Consider the following 22,016-nt stretch of genomic DNA (forward strand, 5'->3'; position numbering starts at 1 on the left):
GCACTAGAAGTCTTCAGGAAAATAAAACAGTTTCAGGGAAAATGCAAGATTTCCCATGAAAGACTTGGTCAGGGCTGAGTTTGAAGCACACATTGTATAACCCTTTTGCCAGGGGTCACACGATGTGTACTTCTAGGGCAGTCAGTCCTAGGAAAGATGAGAAGTTCACAGAACATCTCTGCAATATCTTAGTCCTGGACAATGAATCACAGTGTGCTGAAAGCATAGCCCATGATACATGAAGAGTGGTTTCGTTCAACTTGATGACTGATAAAAGAACTACTCTAATTCCTTAAAAAATAATTTTAGCACTGTGCAACAGCTTCACATGTCTGTATTTACAGAACCGGACAGCAATTTCTTTCCATAAACTTAAAATCCTCCCCAAAGGGTTCAACACAACCAACATAATTAGCCCAAATAGCTTTTTTTTTCCTTTCCTACTTACTACTTGTCTAAGAGCAGTGTGTGATTTTACTATTTTGGTTGCTATTTCAGGGCATTTGATGAGCCCTGAATGCAAGTTGTAGTCAGTTTGCAGACAGTTTTCTGGAAATATTTCTTTAATATTAAAGTGCTCAAACGCCACATGCTACTTCTGCATCTCCTGTGAGGTCACCTAACCTACAAACTCTCTTCCAGAAAACAAAGGCAAAAGTGTCAAGCTAGAGATGTGGTTGCTTTGTCCAAAAAGCATGCTCAGAAGTGGGAACGGACAGCCCTCGATGCAGGAATGGCAATGAGCTCAAGGGGAAAAGAGAAAGAAATCCTCCTGAAAACTTGGATCAGTGAAAGGGTTTTTAAGCCTCGCTGGTAAGTGGGCTTCATCACACGCAGTGCTAACTAGCCCTGTCCCCGCCAGAGCGTGAACACACTTTAAAGTGGTTGCCAGTTAAAAACATCTGGAATCAGGCAACGTGAATAGGGTTTATAGTGGGTGGGATAGTTACAGCTGATTCACGTATGACTAATGCTAGCATTTTCCTTGGAAGCCTAACCAAGTGTGGCTTAGAAAAGAGACACAAGAGCAGCAGCGGCCCACTGACGGCTGTCACCCTTGTCAGGAGCGAGCCCGTCGGCAGCCTGGAAGCTGTTTGGCTTCACAAGTTCAGAAGTGACAGCACCTGGGAAACACAGCCCAGTGCTCTGCACATCAGCAGCATTCCTCTCCATTCACAAGAGTGATCTTACTCCAGAAAGAAAACACGTCAAATATATCATGGTGTACTTGGCTGGGCAAGCCCACAACTCCTCCGTGAGGGAAGAGGGCTCAAGCGTCGCCCTCTGTGTGCTGTGATCAGGTGCAGAACCACCAAGGCCTTCGCGGTGTCAGGGAGGGCCCGTGGGCTTTGCTGTGGAGTACCACAGCACATGTGCTGCGACGCAGTGTGACCAATTAACACATTATTTTTCATGCTTTTGCATGTGCACTGCCCGGAACACCCGCTCCAACCTTCTTTAGGGGTTTTTATAGTAAAACCTACACAATTCATTGAAGCCAGAATAGCTCTAGTGCGTTGCTGCCTTGCACACCCTGCTCAGAAGACGTGTATTTTTAAGAAAAGAGTATGGCATTTTGCACTGGCTGATCTGAAATGTGAGCCTTCTTGACTTAAATGCAAACAGGAGGACCAGTGCTGCAGTTGTCAGACCCTCAGCTGGAAAGAAGAGCCTTTAATGCTGACTGGAATTGAGGGAAAAGGCTTTACGGCCGCAGAGCGTAACTCAGATGTTTGGAGAAAGCGGGTAGTGTGCTGAACTAGAGTTGCAAGAAGTATGACTTGAGAGACTAGGGAATAGGTCCTGTTTTCAATAAAAGTCTAAAGAAGGGGGGAAGAGCTGGGGTTCAAGGAATCATCTTTGGATCTGAAGTACACTGGCAGCTGTTCAGACTGGCTGCTTGCCAGATTATAATTCTGTTATTCAGTGCTAAAGAACAGCGTATGAGTTTGAGAGATGCTCTGCTGGTGTAAACAGACACGATTTGACTGAAGGCGAGGGAGCAGGTTCATACCAGCTGAGAATCCGGCCCTTAGTTTGCTCTAAAAATGAAATATGGACTCTGAATAACAACAGACTTTTTTCCTTCAAATGTGGCATTGAACCCGGATGCTGGCAAGCGCCTCCAGTTCTACACACATTGGTTTCTTTCAATGCAGTGAGAAATCTTCTTAAAGCTTTGTAAGCAGGAGGCAACACTTGAGTTATCCTGCCTAGAGACAGAAGCTGCATACCTGCATGGCAGTGACCCTGACCTCCTCTAGCCTCCTTCCATGTAACTGTTACCTTCGTTGATTGTTTCAAAATAAATTTACATCATTGTGTGTCTACACTGACACCACCAGCACACATAAGCTCTGAGAATTTATCAGTTCGTTCCCATTCAACTACATGATTTTTATAAGAGCTGCCCCCCAACCTGAGCAACGCTGCCTAGAGAAGATGGACATCCAGATTGACCTCAGTCAGCTTCAGGAGCTCAGCTGGGAATGGCATTCCTCTAGGCTCTCCCCAGTGCCCATGCAGGAGACAGGCAAGGTGTGCTGAGTGAGCCTCAGGGACTGCCTGCCTCCAGCGGCCATGGTGGAAGCACAGCTGATGGCTCCCCGGACTGCCTGAACGAAGCAAAGAGACCGGACCTTTAAGATTTTGAAAGCACAATTGATTCGTATCTCCAGATGTAAAACGCGTGTTCGCACGAGCACCAGCTTGCATACTCTAAATGCTTTCTGCACTATTCATGTCCACGTGCGTTTGTCCTCTAACATACGCATTGGCACTTTCCCTTCTTGAGCTCTCCCACTGCTAGGTGGAATGGTGTATGTTCGAATACACATGTGTATTTATATTTAAAAACAGAAATGCACGACTACCTAGCTTTTTGGAATCACAGCTTTGTCTCTTTGCTTTTGCTTGCTCAACAAAAGTGCAGGAAAGCTATAAAAATGTAGCTGGGGTCCGTGTAACCATACTATTTGTCCTTACTCAAATAAACACAGTAATTAAGATTTCTCACAGCTTCTAAAAGAGAGAATAGCAAATTTGTTCTTGGTTCACAGTTGTTTAACCGGATATTGGCTAAGAAGTATGCACTCTAGAAGTATGAGGTCTGACTTTCAACATATTTTATTCTTAGCCTATGACGCAAATTTTTATTTAAGCTTTTAATTTTTTTCCTTTGAATGAAAGAGCAGTGCCATAAATGAAAGTTGACCAAAGCATGCAATGGAGAAATCTTCTGGAATTAGCTTGGCGTAACCCCACTTCTACCATTAATGCAGAAAACAAAATTAACCGTAGACAATGCCTTGTCAGAACCAGATTTGTGAAGTTCCCAATATAACTATGGCCTCCCCGGTAGTTCGTCCCATGATGCAGGTGATGGGCACGACCCGAGCAGGAGAAATCGCTCCTTGTCTGCAGAGCAGATCAGCCTGTGTGTTCCACAGCCCACGGGGACAGGAGAAGGGCCAGGCAGCCGGCCCGGCAAAAGTCTCATGGTTTATGACAGACCCTTGTTGTCTAACATCTAGTAAAGCATGACTCACTTCAGGGACACACATTTGAGGGAAGTCATAGAAAGATTAACTAAGTACTGCCAGTAAAAACATGGGTGTACTTACTCTGGCTTTGTAATGGTACAAAGCGAGTCAGCAGGGTACACACTTTCCAGTGTAATCATCCCTCAGCCCTCTCCGGACAAAACCAGCACACTCTGCTTCTCATGCTACAATACTCGTAATCACAGCATCGATCCAACTTTCTCTGTCAAACAACTTGACAATAATCTCATTGTGGATTCCCTCCTTTTTCCATCCTTAATTACCAACATCGCCTCCCCACATCATCAGACTGAGGGCACCGTCAGCTTAAGTCTATGTAAAATAACAATACAGCCCCACCTTCTTCTTTATGCAGGTGTTTGTCATTCTATAACTGCTCCTGCCTCTCTTTACTGACCACCTTCAGCACCCTTCACCATCTGGCACTTGCAGTAGCCTGCCTTGTCCATGCTGCCCTGTGCGCCGGGGCTGCCTGACAAGCATGCTTTGTCGCTCTAAAAGAGGATTTGACATGATTTGTCGGAGGATTGGGATCCAAACCCCACCTTTGGGTCTCTTTTCACTTAAAAGAGTGAGGGCAGGTCTGTTTTGTGACTAGAGCCCCAGGCTGCGTAGATGCCACCTGCACGCAGAGATGCTGTACAGAGCCGTCCCTTGCCCCAGAGGGCGCAGGGGCCTGCACAGTGGTTTAGTCACATGGTAATTTAACTATCGGGCTAAAAATCTGAGTCATCCTCCCTCCCCACCAACACCCATGTGCATCTTTTAAATAATATTGCAACCGCAATATTTAATTTTGTCAAAAAACCTTCACAACAACTCCGCCTTTCACCTCACACACTCTCACTGGCCATACAGGGACTATTATGGCCATCCTCTTTCAAATCTACTCCTGAACACCTGCATTCCCCAAGGAGCTGCTGTGCACCCCCAGCCGTCCCCCAGCACCCCCATGCTGGCAGCTGCCTCCCCTCTCACCACAAAACCCTCTCGGGACAGTGCTGAGCCCCGCGCTGCCATTTTGAGCCCACCTGAGAAGCCACAGGTCTCACCCTGACCCGCGGTAGGGCCACCCCTCCGCCTGCCTGCCCCACCGTGAGCCTGGCAGAGAAGTTTGCTCTCATTCATGAGAGACATTTTTATTTCAAACTCCTAGAGAGTGGAGGCGTTCCTCAGAAGGCAGGACCAGCGCTTTACCTGTCCTCCTCCTTGCAACGTGAATGTGAGCCATCTGACCATCCCAAGCGTCAGCGCTGCGGTTTGTCATTTGCTTTAGTGGCTCCTCACCAGAGCCTTTTGTATTTCATTGCCCTTCTTCCTGAAGCAAAAGGCAGAGAGAGCTGCTTAGCTTACACAAAAAGCTTATTTGTCTGAAAAAGTCTGTTACCCTTAAGGACGTATCACAAGGATACACGTACTCCAAACACCGCAAGTCTTGTTAATAATAATCCTGCTCGGTTTGCTGACACCTAACACTTTGCGGGTTCCTGGTGACAGGTGACGTCCCACCCCGAAGGCCCTCCGCGCTCTGGGGGCAGGTCGGCCCTGGAAGCCCGCCAGCTCCGGCTCCTTCCAGGCCAAAGCGTGGCACGAGTCTTCAGCCTCCCATTTCCAGACACTTTCTAACTGCTTCCTTCATGCCATTTTACAGTTTCCTCCCAGTGATTTAAATTTTCTATGACATGTTTTGGCACTCAAAAGTTTTGTGAAAACCTAAATATTCCTGCTGTGTGTATGATCCTTTTAAATCTTCCCGTTTATTTTATATTCCATTCTTAACAGCTAATGTTACTAATCACTTTTAGAATCACGGACTAATAAAAATACCGTGTAGAGCAACAACTTTCCTTACATCCCAAGCTCTTATGACCCCATGGGATATCCCTGCTTGCCCTGAAGGACAGAGTGAGGACTTTCTGATCCTTTCACCCCATTTACAAAGCAAATCTGGAAGTTAAATGCTTAGAGAACTGGGAACCCCAGAGTCTCTTGCAGCAATTGCACTTTGATTTTAGCAGGCATACCGTAGAAAATTTACATGGCTGACAATACAGTGAGTTTGCTGAGCCCCTTAAAGCATCTTTAAATACAACCAGCTCCCTCTTCTTAACACTAATATTCTGATTTTTAAAATACTGGTTTAGTTTTTTGTCAGTACAGTATGTTCTTTAGTAGAGCTGGCAGTTTACAAGTAGCATTAAGTAACAGCAGAGTGAAATAGAGACTCCACCCAAATATTTTTTAACCAATTCTTCAGATATACATGCCAAAATAATTGGATGGAAAAAGATTTGTCATTTTTAAAAAGCGCAAGAGTAACAATTTTTGTGCTGCTTTTCTTCCTCAACTATCTGTAAACCGACTCCTCTTTCCTAAACACAGTAAAACTGCAGCACAGCCCATACCTAAATGCCAGCCGGGCAGGCGAGACGGGCTGCACAGCAGGCCTGGAGCCACCTCGGTGCACATCATCTTCTGGATGTGTTGCAGCGAGTCCCTGAAGGCTTCCAGCAAATGAGACTCTATAAAAATGTAATTTAAGCCACAACCTTCTTTGGGTAGGCGAAGTGATGTAATTTGACCTTTCTTATGCACAGAATTCAAACACTGTATAAACGCACACAGGTTCGCAAGGCCAGCTCTAGGGCCGGAGATCTGAGAATCCAGTACCAAAACCAAGCCGTAAACGGACTTCCAGCCTCATAAATATCTGCTTTACAATTACAAAGTGACAGCTGTGAAAATGTATCAAAATATTGGCTCCTTTCCCTTTTATATTGTCTTGAAGGGAACACTGTGATAAATGGAATTCTGTTTAAAATAGAAAAGCTCTGGACTGTGTTCTTCCCGAAACTGGCACTTGGTATTTTTTGACTCTCCAAGTGTTTGCTTCACTCACGAATGCCTGGCACAAACAAACACGCACAACGTTGATGCTTATTCTATAATATGGCAGGACTCTTACTTCTTAATGTCTGAAATACTCATGCAAATATACCATTTATTGGCTCATAATTGCATTTTAAAATTAATTCCTCATATGAGACACTGATCATGCTTTCACACCATGTTTCAGTCAAAATACAGATATTAAGGGTGAAGGTGAAGAGCAGGTCCAGTATTTTTATGCTGAAAGTCAGCTCTACAGAGCTCATTTTCCCAAGGAAAACAAAATTGCCTTAGTGCAGAAACTGAAATATGGTTGTTGTGAAGCAGTAAATCTACTGCACCTCCGTGAGTTGTAAGGCAACATGTAAGCTTACGACTGTTTCTAATTAATAGCCTCTTCTGTACTGAAGGGATCTTGATATTTAAAAGTGATCATTAAACATTTTAGATCCCTTTCTTAGGGAACTCTCTTTTGTGAGTTAATAACCACAACCTTTGAATAACCCAGGGAAATACCGCTGAGGCTGGCTCCCCCAGAGTGCCCATAAAGAATATTTTGCACATGAAATACAGGAAGCAAAGCAATAAGCAGGATAGTAAACACCCAAATCCTTGCCCTGCTGATACATGGCCAAGTTATCTGCTCTAGCACAGGAAGACCCTTCAGTAATGAAAACACATCTCAGCCTTGCTTACGTGTCTCCAGCGTACTTGCAGTCAAGGCTACGACAGCCCAAGGGAGCTCTGCTGCTTCAGCTAGAGGACTAACAGCAGACCCTTAGGCTTGACTGTGCTCAAGCCAGGCTTTGTGCACATCAGGACTGAGGCTGCGTCTCAACATGCAGCAACTAAATGCCTGCAGGATCAGAGCTTTGGACTTCAAATTAGAGTGAAGAACAGCAGCATTGGTTTCTGCAAGAAGCCACAATACTGAGAAGCCAACCAAAACCAATGGATAAAAGAACACAGAAAGGAGAAAAATCAAGGTGGTCACACAGAAATCAAATCCTGCCGTAACACACACAACTCCCACTGAAGTTTACGGGAGGTGAGGGCACAGCGGTGAGACAGAACTTGATCTACTGCTGTTGGCTCTGTACAACTTCAAAGAAATGAATCACAGCATCAATTATTAATAAATTGATATATACTTTATTATGCACAAGAGACTAAGATGACATGACACTGTGGTTATAAAAACTGTACAACTATGCATTTCCACAAGTCTCTGAAATACTGAACGCAATATGAAACACAAATGGGGTGTTCAGACTGGCCACAGGTATTAGCAAGTAAATGTCTCCCATTCTTTGATTAAAAAAAAAAAATAAAAATCTGGCATTTGGATCTTAAAGAAATGCACTTATGTATTTGAAAATGAGAATATTGTGTTTGGAACTGGTAGGAACATGGCAGCGAAGGTCTGATAACGCTATGAACATCCCCATGAATGACAAACAACAGGGCAGAACAGTCACCTCACATGAATGGCTGACAGCACAACCAACAGTACAGTCTTCTTGTGAAGCATGAGGTAGATATACGTAACAGAAAGAATGGTACATATAGGAGAGAAACGGTTAGAAAAGGGCAGGGGGAAGGTTACAATCATCGACATCTACAGACATTTTGCAAAATCCATTTCCACGTGGAAAATGCTACAAAAACAGCCTAACACAAAGATCTGACTTCTTGAAACACGAATATAGCAATGTCCAACACAAAATGCTGTAAAAGGTTAGAGCTAGTGATTAGACGACGCACGACACAACGAGCAGTCTACTTTGGAGCTTAAAGTATGTTACTAATAGCTTTTACAGACAGAAGGTGTCCCTTTTAAGCCCAATCCTCCCGTTCTTAGGTAAGAAGTTCCTTTGCAGTTGATTTATCGCCGAGCCTCTCCCTCCGAAGCCCTGCTTTAACCCTCCGCTGGGACAGGAGCGTCTCGCTGGCCTTCCACGCCCCGCGGGTCTCTGCCACGTGAGGTCCAGCGCGGCCAGACCAGGTTTCACGGACGCGGGATGCAGTGGCTTTGCCATTACGCTTTCGGGAGCTTGCCCACACCACACACAGAAACTTGCAGCAAAGACGAATGGCTGCTATAATAGTAGAGCTTATAGGTGTATCAGTGCTCTGAACTGCAGGCAGCTTAACGCCTGCTGGAAAGCACTATACGTTTTTGTAATAAAGCTGTTAACTGGGAATGCCCGGGTTTGGTTCTCTCTCTCTCTCTCTCTTTACTGGAGCAGAAATGGCTGTTCTATCTGCTAAGTAATTGCATGTAGTTTTGGTAACCTCCAATAGACAACTAATTCAGATTGATTAACATTTCTGAATTAAATAGCTGAGTACACCAAGGTCAGTTAATTTAAACTGTATTTCAAATACAAGTCAACAAATTGAATCTTTGATCTTTACATATTTTTGGTTTATCCAACAGTAAATATAAATCTGTAAATTACTTTAAAATTAGAGTAGTTTTTTTTGATAAAAACCATTGAAAGTTCAGCTTGTTTCTCTCAAAAATATACAATTATCTATTTTACAGAAAAGTTTTCAACCTGTCCATCCCAACAACCAGATCTAATACTTCCTATGAGAAACTACTTATTAAAATATCTGAGGAAGGAAAGGGTTAAAACAGGGGAAAGAATTTACAAAATATGTAAATTTCACAGTAATTGAAATTAAACATTTCATATAGAGTAACTTACATTTATCTAAAACATTTAAATATATCTTTATACAGAAATTTAATGTAGTAAAATATAGCTATGATTGAACTTAAAGACTCTAGTCTTCTTTGAAGACATCTTTAAAGACTTTACACATAGAATATGCTTATACAATACATTCTGCTGAAGGTTAGGCAAAGCGCTTTCTTTTCAACCACACAGGTAGCACATTCATCGTCCCGCCGCCTCGTAACAGAGCCAATCCTGCATACCCTTACGCGCGGGGATAACTACGCTTACGTGACAATCCCGTCGATGTCACCAGCACCACACATTGGCCTGGTGCAGAGAACGCTTTTTGTATGTGGAGCTAGACGCCAACTACCTCCACGGACTCTGAGAACAGCCATAACGTGTCGAGCTGAGCACGTGCTTGTACTATTAAGGACGAGGCGTGCAGTTACTCCTACGCATAAATGTTTGCAGGATTAGTAACCGATTTGATTTAAAGTGGGTAATATTCCACCTGATCCTGGGCTCTTGCATCTATTGCGTATCTCGCACTTCGACCATCCTGGCATCAGCAAGGCACAAGTGTAGAATCAGCAAAAGAGATCTGCAGCTCAGGCTTCAGAGCAGACTATCACTCTGGTGTAATGAATTCCCTTCCCCTCTTGCAGAACACAGGTAGCCTTCACTAAAATTAATGAAAGTTACTCGTCTCATTTTTAGAGGAAAACAGTGCTCGTTTTTCCTCAAAGGAGAAGGATCAGTAGAACACATTACAAATACAAAGTGGCAACATAACAGTCAAACAATTACACATTAAAAGTGTCTTTTTTTTCTCTTCTCATTTGGCACTGATTTGCATGTCAAGATATGGCAACGACACTAAAAAAATACTGTGATAATTAGTACCTTTCTGCCATTTCCATATTCTGACACTACTTTGGGACCACCTGACTGCAGTGTTCGTACAACAGGTTGACACAAACAACTGCACCAGCTATCTGAAGAGGACAGCTGCATTCTGATAGGCAGTATTCTGCACAAACAACAGGCTCTACCGTACATTCTTTGTGCCCTCAAAACTATCTCTTATTTCAAAGGGAATTTGGGCTAGCTAAAGGATTAGAACCAAATCACCTTTATCTCCTCTACCTATGTATCATAAACTGAAGAGACAACTGGGGTTTTTAATATATATATATATATATATGCATTATATATTTTATGTATGGAAGGAACACTGAGCCGATTTCCCAATTTTAAAGTGGTAAGTTAGGCTCTGTATACTTAGGTATACACCTATCTGCATAAAGACATTGCCATTAAAGGTACACACACATCTATGTTAGTGCACAAGAACATTATTTGTCTTAACTTTTGTGTGTGCCTGTATTTGGTATAGCAGATTAAAAAAAAATATCTTTTAGTAAAGAGCTTTGGCCCAGAGAACAAGAAAGGGAATGTTAGAGTGTGCTCTTGTCCAATTAGCAAATCAATGCATATTAAAACAAAAATACCTGGAACAAACCTGAAGCTGCAAACACGACATGAAAGCAAATGAGATGCTGTAGCTGTAAGCTTAACAAAACAAAGGTTACTCAGAAGTGGCTAAACATAGCTGAAGTAATATAATGTTACTAACCAAGGAGATCTGACCTTGAAACTTTCTTGCTTAGACAAATAGAAATCCTTTGACCTAAGATCATCTTTGTTCTGCTTAACTTGTTGAAATCCCTTAATGAATACCTTGTGTCAATGAGAAGGTTTAGGGAAAGAAAAAAGTCATATAGACAAAGCAGCATTTTTCCAAACTGGCATAGATTTCACATTGAGGGCCCACGGACCCCTAGAACAGGTTGCAGTACTGTAAAATTAGTAGCTTTGTCACATGTAGTACAACATGCTATAGAAGATCCAACAGGCTGTGTTTACCCATGCATTGTGTGCACATATACACACTCACACTCACACACACAGTGGCTTCCCCAAAAGATAATCAGTTTTGTTTTTTTTTTTTCCTCCCCCCCGCCCCGTAGTAAAACCCTCCTCATTTTTTTCAAAAGCAACCACACCGATCCTTTTAACTTTAAAAAGCTCATGTCCACACACAGTCCTTTGAACCTCTGCACTCCTATGTTGCTCCTCAGCTGTGTTCCCCCCGGAGTTAGGTTGCACTGCTGCTGGAACAGGGGGTGCTCTGGGTGCTGCCGATGCTGTGCGCCGCACTGCTGTTCTCTGAGGCTGGTGGGGACGTAGGGACCTGCTGCCTTCCCGCTGTTTCCCCTGAGGTGAAGGGGAGAGAAAAAGGGGCGTTGGGAGAAGGAAAATAGAAAATATTAGTTGTCATTGAAAGCAATAACCCACCCCTTCCCAGTCCTCCTGTTCTGGTGGTCTGCATTTCCACGCAATAAATGTCTTGGGTGACAGAACTCCGAGTACTGTTGAAAATGTTACTAGATTTTGGCACCTTAGCATCGCTATGCACACCGGGAAAATAATGCTGCTGTTTTCTTAAGCATTTAAAAAACAGCTGACAGAAACTGCCAAGATAGACACTGTCCATCTTCTGTTGTCAGCTGTCACTCACACGGGTCCCATTACATGACTCAGACCACTTTATAGCTTTGCTGTTTAATGGAAAAAGGCGAATAAAATGTAGGCTTTAGTTTAAATGCCAGTTTATAGAGCAGCATATTTACTAAAAGTGGAGCTGAAGACAATTTTCTTCAGTCAGCTGGATACCACATATCCTGAGACATGGCCAGTTTTCTTCGTGTAGAAAACCAACAGGCTACCCTGGAAACTCGACTTTATTTACTCTGAATACAACATGCAGGAAGTTCCCCTATAGCTACGACAGTATGTGTAGCACTTGCAACCTGTAGTAAGAACGACTCATCATGCCTTGTTAATTGTTTACTGATGATAAATTAAAAGCCCTTTGTTATTTGGACTGCCAAATCAAGCGCTCAGGAGTTAAAGCCAGATTTATGGCTCCTGATTAAACCTCGATTTTTCATCTGCTTTCCTCACACCCCTTCTACACCTGGCTGGGATCCTATGGAAAAAATCCAGCTCTCAACTAGCATGGAAGTAAAAATTGCATCAGTATGTGAATGCCCAAAAGATGATATTGAGACTGTGTAAGAAACCGTAACTGTGGCATTTTTTTAAGTTACAGCACTCAGATCCCCAACCTTAGTAATATTACAACATAGTCTCTTCAAAACAGATGGCAAGGCTAAGTTTACATAATGTGCACTGTAGCTGCCCCCTCCCCTGAGCTCATCTCTCAGGATGTGAACCTGTGATCTCAGCACGGTAACACGGACAGACGGCTGCCGCTTGAGCCGCAGACCAACCGTGGCAGCCAGCACCAGCACACTTGCTTTCCCAGCAAAGGAGCAAGACGGAAATGTTTTGTTGGATCGTGGGCAGGAATGACTGTGATAAATCAAAGGCTGGTACATCTCCTGCCTCATTAGCTTATAGAGACACAGATGATCTGCTCACATTGCCCTAGGTTATCCAAAACCTGACACCATGGGCCAGGTCTGCTGGGGCCAATTTTTCTTCCCTTCTCAGGATTTGGTGGAGCTCCTGTTCCCCAGTGATCGCCTCTGACGGGTTGAAGGCTGGAGGCGCAGCCTGCATCCAGCAGGTTACGGAGCCGGGACGAGCCAGCTTCCTCCCACGGGAGCTGCTCTGGCACATCCCCATGCCCTGTGTGCTGCTGCCCAGCTGCCAGAGCCCGGAGCTCCTCGGGAATGCGGCCGCGGAGGATGTGTGCCTTTAACGCTTTGTGTCTCGGGCCAGAAAGTGTCCTTCTGCAGGCTGCTCAGTATTCAGAGGCCTGCTACAAACGAGGGAGGTCTGAGGGTTTCTCACAGCAGAGGTTGCAAGTGCTCTTTGCAATGGAAACCAGCGGGTTCGCTGCTAGCTCGTGCCGCAGCCACAGCTCTAAGTGCACGTAAGGCCCCACGGCGCACAGCTCTAGCCTTACACCCCACTGGTTTAGGAATGGGGAGGATAGAAGGGATGGGGCAGGACAGAACAACAACAAACTAAACCACTAAACCACATCGCCCAGGAGGCCAATGAAATGTTTAGGAAGAGGGTCAGGATCGCACTCTTGAATTTAGCACTTAGTCCAGCATTTACTTTGTGAGCAGACTTTGATTCTATTTTACCCAATAAAAGAAATACCTACGTAGCTTGTCCATAAGCGGCAGATTTCTGCTCACATGCAGCAGGTCAGAATCTACTCCCAGTCATCTTGAAAATAAACTGAGTTTCAGCTCTAACTTATATTGAAAACAGCTTTGCAACCCATCAGAATAAACTGCATCAAATCAATGTCTCTGTCATCATGCTGTAAAAGCTTTCATAAACCTCGTTTGGTTTTCTTCCCCTCCTGACTTGCTCCCTTCTCCTCCAGTTGTTTGCGTACAAGTCTTCCTTTTGTACTACAGGATACATTTATAAAGGCACTGATAAGCAACCTCCCTTTCATTAAAACAAGCAAACACAAACATCACAAAACAGCAAGCTGGTGAACCCCTAGCCCCGGCAGCGGGAGGAGAAACCGCTACAGCCACGCACAGGGACGGCGGCCGCTCCGCTCCCCCAGCAGGGCCCCCGGCCCCCGCGCCCTCCCGCCGGCTCTCCTTGCAGCTCCGCTGTCACCCATTTTACAAACCACATGATTGCACACAGCTTTGCGTCAGCCTCGGCATGCCAACACAATATGTATGCATTTAACCATAAATTCATTTATAAGCTAAACACATGTTGTTTTTCTTTATGGCCAAGTGACAAACGCAGCGCCGGAGTCCTCGCGCGAGCCCAACAGCTTGCTCTGCTCCCCCCGGCTCCTCTGGAAAGCGTCTTAGGAGGCACCTTCCCTTCGGTTTGGGATGGGAGCCCCCTTCCCTCCGCTGTAATTCAACTGCCTCTGCAGCGCCTCATTTCTAGAGCGCGATCAGCAGCTCTGATACACCACAATCACTTGTTGAACAATAACAAATTCTTAATGTCCTCAAGGAAAAATAATCCAAATCGCAGTGACGTGATGAACACAGTCTAGCGACTACATTGGGACTGGCTAATTTTTCCTGCATTTTATTTCCTCGACACCTAGCTAATCTGTAGTGAAGTATTTTTAAAGAATATTAATGCAAAGGATGTAAAGAAATGTAAATTACCACTGAAAAGGCATTCCCCATCTGTCTTTTTCATGTAAACAGCTTCATGTATCTCACGTTACTGAACCAGAACTGCTCGCAATGGACATGTGTCTCATCTATTGACAGTAAACAAGCTTTTACCCATTTGAATGCGACAACATGCACTTTATTATTCACACTTAGGAAAGCTGCCAGTTGTACTCCCTGTCCAGGAAGTCTGAATGTTTGCTTTTCTATCTCCATTTGCCAAATATAATTGGTTGCTATGTTAGTTTATTTTAAATCAGATCCCATAAAAAAGGGAGAAGTGGGGGAGGAGGGACGCTTTTAACTTCTCAGATTTTGGAACATTTTATCCTGTTAACTTGCAACACTGCTTGGAGAAGGAGGAAAGCATGCTTTCGAAGACAATGAAGCAACTGATATTTTCTGCAACACAGCATTCACTTTACTTGGTTTAACAGCCTCATCAACTAATGAAACTTGTGCATGTCTCTTCCCAAACATAATTATCCCTATTAAGGCAGATATTACATTGGCAGATATTTACACGGTTAAATTTTGAAGGGTTTCTGCATCCATTCTTGTTCTTTGTAAGACTCCCAGGAAAATTGGGTTAGTTGTGGCAAATCTCTGCTACTTTCCCCTTGTTCTTGGGTCGTCTCTGGGCAGACCCAACACCACTGTGGCAACCTTTCGGCCGTCTTTCACATCCTTTAACTGACTGGAGAAAGGATGGAAAGAACAGAGTCCTGAGAAAAGCTGGCTAAAATTCCTCCTCCGTTGCCATAATCCTAGCTTCCCCCCTCTTTTCCTCTACTATCTGTGTATCTTGGGACATCTGTTAATCTGTTTCAGGGAATTTTAAAGCACATTTTTGATGCTTTGGCAGAAATTCCTGAATTTTTAATTACTGAAATCAGCAAAAGCCCTATAACTACCTGAAAGGAGGCTGTACTGAGGTGGGTGTTGGTTTCTTCTCCCAAGTCACTAGTGATAGGATGTGAGGAAACGGCCTCAAACTGCATCAGGGGAAGTTTAGATTGGATATTAGGAAAAATGTTTTCACTGCAAGAGCGGTCAGGCACTGGCACAGGCTGCCCAGAGAGGTGGGGGAGTTGCCATCCCTGGGGGTGTTCAACAAATGTGTAGACGTGGCACTTCAGGGCATGGTTTAGGAGGCCTGGGGGTGCTGGGTTGGCGGGTGGATTTGATGATCTTAGAGGTCTTTTCCAACCTTAATGATCCTATGATTCTACAAAAAAAAAACCCAAGGCAACAATCCTTATTCAATATTTGGAGGTGAAATTCTACTTTGTAGTTCCTTTCTGTTATCAACTGTTTGAGGTTTTAATGTTAACCACCTATCTAGATGAACAAAAGAGCTCATTCATGTAAAGTTTTCTCCATGCTAGAATGAGTCTGCCAGTAGAGACATACTGATAAAATTATATCAGCAAGCCTTCTTACTACTGGCAAAAGGCAAATAATACCTTACTTCACACATCCCAAGTTGCCATTCTTCACCAGCAGTAGCTTTTGTGCATGCTCCGAGTATCATTAAAACATAGTTTTAGAATGAACTCATATTTTCCAACCTTTGGTCTATATCATGTGTTAGAAACCCAGTGCTACTTGCAACAAAAGGTGAGATTTCAGAACACAATTCAGCAATGCATGAATTCTCTAATGGCAAGAGAGAGCCACTCTGTAGATGAAATTTAGATTATCTTTTTCCCCCCTCCTTATTTTAAAACAAGTCTGCAGCCAGCTCTAAAATGTTTCCACTGCAGCTGGATTATCTTGTCCGCCACGGCAGTCGTCCTCTAAGAGACCGTCCCTGCCAGAGCCTTCACTGCACTCTGCTGCAAGTTATGCTTTGTAGATAGAAGATATTATGCACAGAAAAATTATGTGCACAGGAACATAGGTTCACTTTCACAATACTTTGAAACTCTGAACCAGGTAACTTCCTAGATATTTTTACCATCTTTTAGTGTCTGTGATTCTCTGATCTGATTAGTTACGTGCCCTTCCTTTCTTCTCGTTTATTACTTTTTGCCTGCCCTTTTTCTCCACTAATTTTCATCTCTCAAACACAGAGCCAGAGCAGCCGCCCTCTCCACTACTTGTATGCGGTCAGCAGGACTGATGCACTTTGTTAATGTAATTCTTTGAATGGGATTGTTCCAAGTCCTATTGCTGCTGAAGGATTTATCATGTTGGCTTCCCATGGTTCCCTTATTACTGACACACCTGTCTATAGATGGTTCTGTATATGAACAGAGATTGAACTTACACAAATGTAGGCCCAACAACATAATTTAACAATCGTTTTAATTCTTTGTTAATAATGGCTACCTATTTGGAAATTACCTTCTTAATTTACCCATCTGCTCATTGAAATTGCACTTACTTTTCTTCCACAATGTTTCAGTAGTATATGAGGCAGAATTATACTATTTATACATATTATCACAACCTTTAAATTTTCCACATTTTCCTCAATTCCAAACAAGCTTCATACGCAGCTGATGCATTGAGAAGTATTAAACTGCTTATACAAGGTTGTTGTACTGCCAACTGGAAAAAACCCCACAGCTTTTGGTTTTGTTTTTTTCTTTTTTTCCAAATTAACATAAGCTCCTGGGTCATAATATTTACAGAAGCCCCAACCCAACAGGGCTGGATTCTCACTCCTAAATAGCTTCCATGAGGTTCTAGAGGCTAAAAAAACCCCTGCAGTGGGCTCGGGGAGAATTGCAGTGCTCTAAAGCTGCACAGGTTTGGAGTAGTTGACCTCATGTTCTCCCCACCTCGCAGAGACCTTGGCAGGATCTTGCGAGATTAAAAGCAGAAGTAGCTGGGAGTTCAGCACGCTGTAGGAATCCTTAGATTCCCCGTCATCCACAAGCAACCAAGGTCAGATGCTGCAAATCAAGTCCCCATCAGTGTCCAGTCTTTGCCTGTACCACCTTGCAGATTACACGCAACAGAAAGCTCCCAAAACTCCCTCTTCCATTACAGTATTGTCTTTCTGCTAACTTAATTTAGTATGGAAAAAAATTCTGAGGAGATACTGAAAAATCATCTATGCATAAAGGCTGCACCAGTCCAGGCACGTTCCTGGTTATTTGAGTGAGATTACCCATGACTTCTACCAATTTAATGTAATGGTTAAAGAATAGAGGAATAAATAATTGGGGCAAAAATTCTATGTGATCAAGGCCCAAGAAACATTTTCAAATCCAGTTATATTCAGAATATGACTATGTAAATAAAGCATTGTCTTAGCCATTTGGCCCACTCCTTGTACTGATCACATCACATTCCCAGTTACATCAGCCTAATTTAGTAACTGCAAAAAGATTTTTAGAAAAGGAGTATGGGAACGGAAAGGGATCCATTAACCGAAACATTAACTAAATTTGCACTAAATTTGCAGAGATGCTACTGACGATAATGCACAAGCCAGAAATACTCAGTTCTACTCATGTCCCAGGTGAGTTTTCAAAATTTGTGTTTAAAATTATTTCAGCAAATTTTAAATCATGTTCATAATGCATAACACCTCCCTTTAGGGAAGGGCGGGTATCAATCTGCTGATACACACGAACAGGCTCATGGGAGGAGTTGATGGAAAACACCCTAGTAAGAACAGAGAGCAAGAAAAAAAAGTCCAGGATAGCCATTGCTGGCCCCCTCCCCTTTCCTCCCACCTCGCAAGAGTTCAGACCACACGGCATTCCCTGCGGCACGATCTGCACTGAGGTCTGTAAGAGCCCTCATACTGACCTGTGTGAGAGTAGATAAACCAGAGTGCTCCTGTTAGCAGGGCTCCAATTACAAAGGCCGCAAAGGCAATGCCCACGACAGTCAGCGTGTCCAGACCGTAGAACACAGCTGCAAAAGTAAGCACACATATGAGGATTTTTTATTTTCAGTGGCAAATGCCATTTTACAAAAATTCACCCTTACACTTTCCCGGAAAAGATATTTTAAAAATTCATAGTGAATTAAGCACCATTTTAAGGAACAGCCTAACAGATTTGCATCAAGGAAACAGAAGTGATGCTTTCAGAGACTGGCTTCAGTCCAACCAACTGTTCCACATCACAAAGCAAAACCCCAGCTCAGCACACCCAAATCTGGAAAACGTTGCAAAAATCAAGCATTTTCAGTTGGTTGTTAATAACTTGCTTTCAATTAAATATCCATTTATCTTAAAAATGTATTTTTAAAAGGCTGAGATTTTTGGCAAAAGGCGTTTTTAATTTAAAGGCCCTAAAAGTCAAGCAGATTTCCCCCTACATCTCCTGCAAGTTCAGTTTGAAATCTAGGTGGAGAACGGAACTGCTGTTAAGAGGGAAGAGACGCCAGCGAAAAGTCAGCGAAAACATAAATAGAAACAATTGTTTTTCACATTTGGCAATGCTTTCAATAACTTAAATTAATTCCAGAACACAAAAATAGAATCACACACACATGCAAATCACTTTCTAGGGGAGAGACCCTTTTACAGTACCATTTCAAGGGTAATGGCATCTGGTTCCTGGATGTATTGCCCCACAATGTCCACCATCCAAACAGAGAAGCTTTGGGCTTTTGTGTTTTTCTTTTTGGTGATTAGAAATACTTCAAAAAATAATCATCACTCTTTTAGCAATCATTGGGGGAAATTTCTTCTCACAAAATTGATTTCTAGTTTCAATATTTTTAATGTCTCCCAGCGCACAAAATGTCTTAGGCCAGTGAATAGCATTTGACTGAGTAAGCTGGCCAGGAAATGAGCTGACTGGATCTTCTCAGTAGTATCCTCCAGTGGAATTTCAGTTCTCAAAACGCAACCAACACCCTCACTTTACATGTTCCTGCACCCATCCCCCAAGCCCAACAGCTCCTCAGACCCTCAGGGTCATTCCCCTTTTCCCCCTTAAGACAAACATCTTCTCCAGCAGTTCCTCTTGGCCAGGGCCTTCAGGACCCATTTCTGGGTGCCTGTGACCAAGTCTGTGTATGTACCACCTGACAGATAGTGGCTTAGAAGGTTTTCCCCCCATTTCTTCTGTGAGACTACTTCTGATTCCTTTGGCCACATCTGGTAATTTTAAATGCAAACAGAAAAGGCACTCTCCTAAACTCAACCCTTTTTTCCACAAGTGACCAGCCACTGCCCTCTCCTCCTAGGAGAAAACTTAGTGGAGAGGAGAAAGTCACATGGAGGCTGAAGTGGCAGAAGCATAATTTCTCATTCCCCTTGCTATTTTGAGCACATTTAGTCCCAACGACCTAGGGACAGGAGCAGAGGAAAAAACCTTCTTTGCACTTCCTCTTCTAACCTTCCCTTTTCTCCATCCATTCTTGGTTTTGGCTACAAATCATCTTCACCTTCCTGTTTATCTGTCTTTACCTGTCTTCTAGCGCTGCTTCTCTCCTTTTTATCCCTTCCTGGGTCAGTAATTGACCTTGGTTAATTCACTACACCAAGACAACAGAAAAACCAAAGAAATTAATCTGTATCAAGTCAGTGATCTCATCTACAGCACGACCTACATGGGCTGGTGCCAGAGTAACTGGGGATGTGGCCAGCTGCGGTGCAGGATAGGAGCGAGGCTTAGAGTGGGACACAGGAGATCCCTGAGATGGCATTGCTGCTGAAACCCTGGGACTGGGAAGCAATGGCCTCAGTAGAGAAGGGAGAAAGAGCACACACACGTACCAGCAAACGAGCTCTCAATGGTGTTTTCCCAAATTTGATTTTCACACACACCAAAGGTCACAGCCCTTCCCTCTAAACGCTGATGGGAATCTCTCGATCAGCAGTACAGTCAGAATTGTGTTCTGTCCCAGAATTTAATATACACACACATGCTCAGAAAGCTTCAAGATAATTTTCTTCATTGATCTAATATTTTCTAGACAAAAGTTTCAGGCTTAAAAGAGATTGGTTTAAGAGTTACTTACGTGGCTTTGGCTTTGGAAGGGAAGAATCTAATTTAAAAACAAAAACAAACAAAACATTAATCAGACAGAGCTCCACATACAGCCTACAAACTATGCAAGCAACTTTCAGGATCTGATCAGACAAAGGCTTAACTGATTAACTGTAATTTTTACAAACCAGGAACTTCAGGAAAACCAGCCTGAATTCAATAATCTTGCTCAGCTCAGAAAAATTCTGTTCTTCTATTGATCGTTCCTCAGGGGAACATATCTACAGAACAGTCACGCATCATATATTTTGCTGGCAAGGACACTGCAACCTTTCCCACCCAGGTGCCACCAGGTCTGACCCACAGTAACTCTAGCTATCCCTATGTGGAGCTCTTAAAGAGGACAGATTGCAAATGCTGTTTTAAGGCAATTACATTCACCTGACTGCTCACTAATCACAATCATGAGATACCAGCACACTAAATGACCAGAAAAAAAAAATATTTAAAATCAAACACTGGCTATCGCCTCTAAAGAAAAGTCATGGCGTGATACACACTGCTTTGTCCAAATTGCATGAACGTATTGATTCACACATTTCCCTGAGTCCTACTCAGTATTCAGTCTTGGAAGTTGGGTAGGTTTTTTGTTTTGTTTTGTTTTTTAATTATAGATAGGTAACAAAAGATCATAGCTATTATATCAAAGCTATTATTCTTGGCAAGAATATCAAATATCATCATCATTATCAGCATGTAACAGAAAGAGACAAGTAAACGTCTGTTAAAAAAATGAATTTTCCCTTCTTTTGCTTAACTGGCTTCTCTTATCTTTCTCCAAGAACGCCACCTCAAGCAGAAGAGCCAGAGATTCTGGCTTCAGAGCTGAGGACTTGTTTGGTTAGGTGCAGTTTGTGTCTGGATTGCCCAGTAACCTAGGGATCTCATTTAAGTTCTGGCATATCTGAGTGTGTTCAGCACAACAGCTGTAAAAGGATTTGGTAAGGCAGCGTCCCAATACTTGTTTTTGTATCTTTAGCAACTGAAAAAAAAAATTAATTGCTGTGTAAACACAGCAGCTCAAAAATACTGAAAATGAATATATTTATTTATTTAAAGCATTCTTAAACCAAGACTATGCTTCTAACTTCTAAACCCCACGTAGCAGCGCTAAACTGCCGGCAATGTCCTATAAAATAATTAGGCTCCGAGACAGATGTGCCTACAATATCTAATAAAGCATTTTATTCTTAAACTGGATTATTGTCACTTGTTGTAGTACATGAGTATCTCTTCCAGATCACTTTTGGCAGGATGGTAGGAAACAGGTGGAACAGTAGTAGGAAACAGGTGAGAACGTGGGGGGCACGTGTGTTGCTCTGTGCACAAATACGCTGGAAAGTCATCAAGCGCACACAACAGCAAAAGCATAACTGAATGTGAGATTTGTGAGGAGGGCTGGACTGAAACCAAGGAGCACTGAACAGTACAAACATGGGTAAGGGCACTATCAGATTGTCCAAACACTCCACTAGCATGTCCCAAGTGCCAAGAAAATGCCTTCTGAGCTGAGGGGAGAATGAATTTTCCGTGCTCGTTCTGTCATTGGCCTCTCTACAGAGAATATAAAGTCTGGTAATTAATGACAGGCTGTGTAGTCCATTATCAACTCTCCCCAGTGATCCAGTTCTTACATGTATTTTAATGTGGGTTGCTCAGAGCAACACAGAAGCAGTGGGAATCCTTGAGGTCCAGGAAAAG

General features: G+C 43.2%; 1 protein-coding gene and 1 long non-coding RNA gene across 2 annotated transcripts in view; both read right to left on the reverse strand.

Moving 5' to 3' along the window:
* LOC135313974 (uncharacterized) overlaps positions 1-4,921 on the reverse strand; it is a 62,328-nt gene extending 57,407 nt beyond the window's left edge. Inside the window, exon 1 of the long non-coding RNA XR_010373484.1 lies at positions 4,761-4,921. This is a non-coding gene — a long non-coding RNA (uncharacterized LOC135313974). The remainder of the gene's footprint in view (positions 1-4,760) is intronic.
* Positions 4,922-7,581: 2,660 nt separating this feature from the next.
* Positions 7,582-22,016, reverse strand: part of TGFBR3 (transforming growth factor beta receptor 3) — a 111,154-nt gene continuing 96,719 nt past the window's right edge. The window contains exons 14-16 of the mRNA XM_064455490.1: positions 20,287-20,313; positions 18,118-18,225; positions 7,582-11,419 (exon numbers count right to left, since the gene is read on the reverse strand). Coding sequence (XP_064311560.1) covers positions 11,301-11,419; positions 18,118-18,225; positions 20,287-20,313 — 254 coding nt within the window. The 3' untranslated portion in view covers positions 7,582-11,300. The remainder of the gene's footprint in view (positions 11,420-18,117; positions 18,226-20,286; positions 20,314-22,016) is intronic.

Source organism: Phalacrocorax carbo, chromosome 6, assembly GCF_963921805.1.
Source record: "Phalacrocorax carbo chromosome 6, bPhaCar2.1, whole genome shotgun sequence".
Taxonomy (NCBI): domain Eukaryota; kingdom Metazoa; phylum Chordata; class Aves; order Suliformes; family Phalacrocoracidae; genus Phalacrocorax; species Phalacrocorax carbo.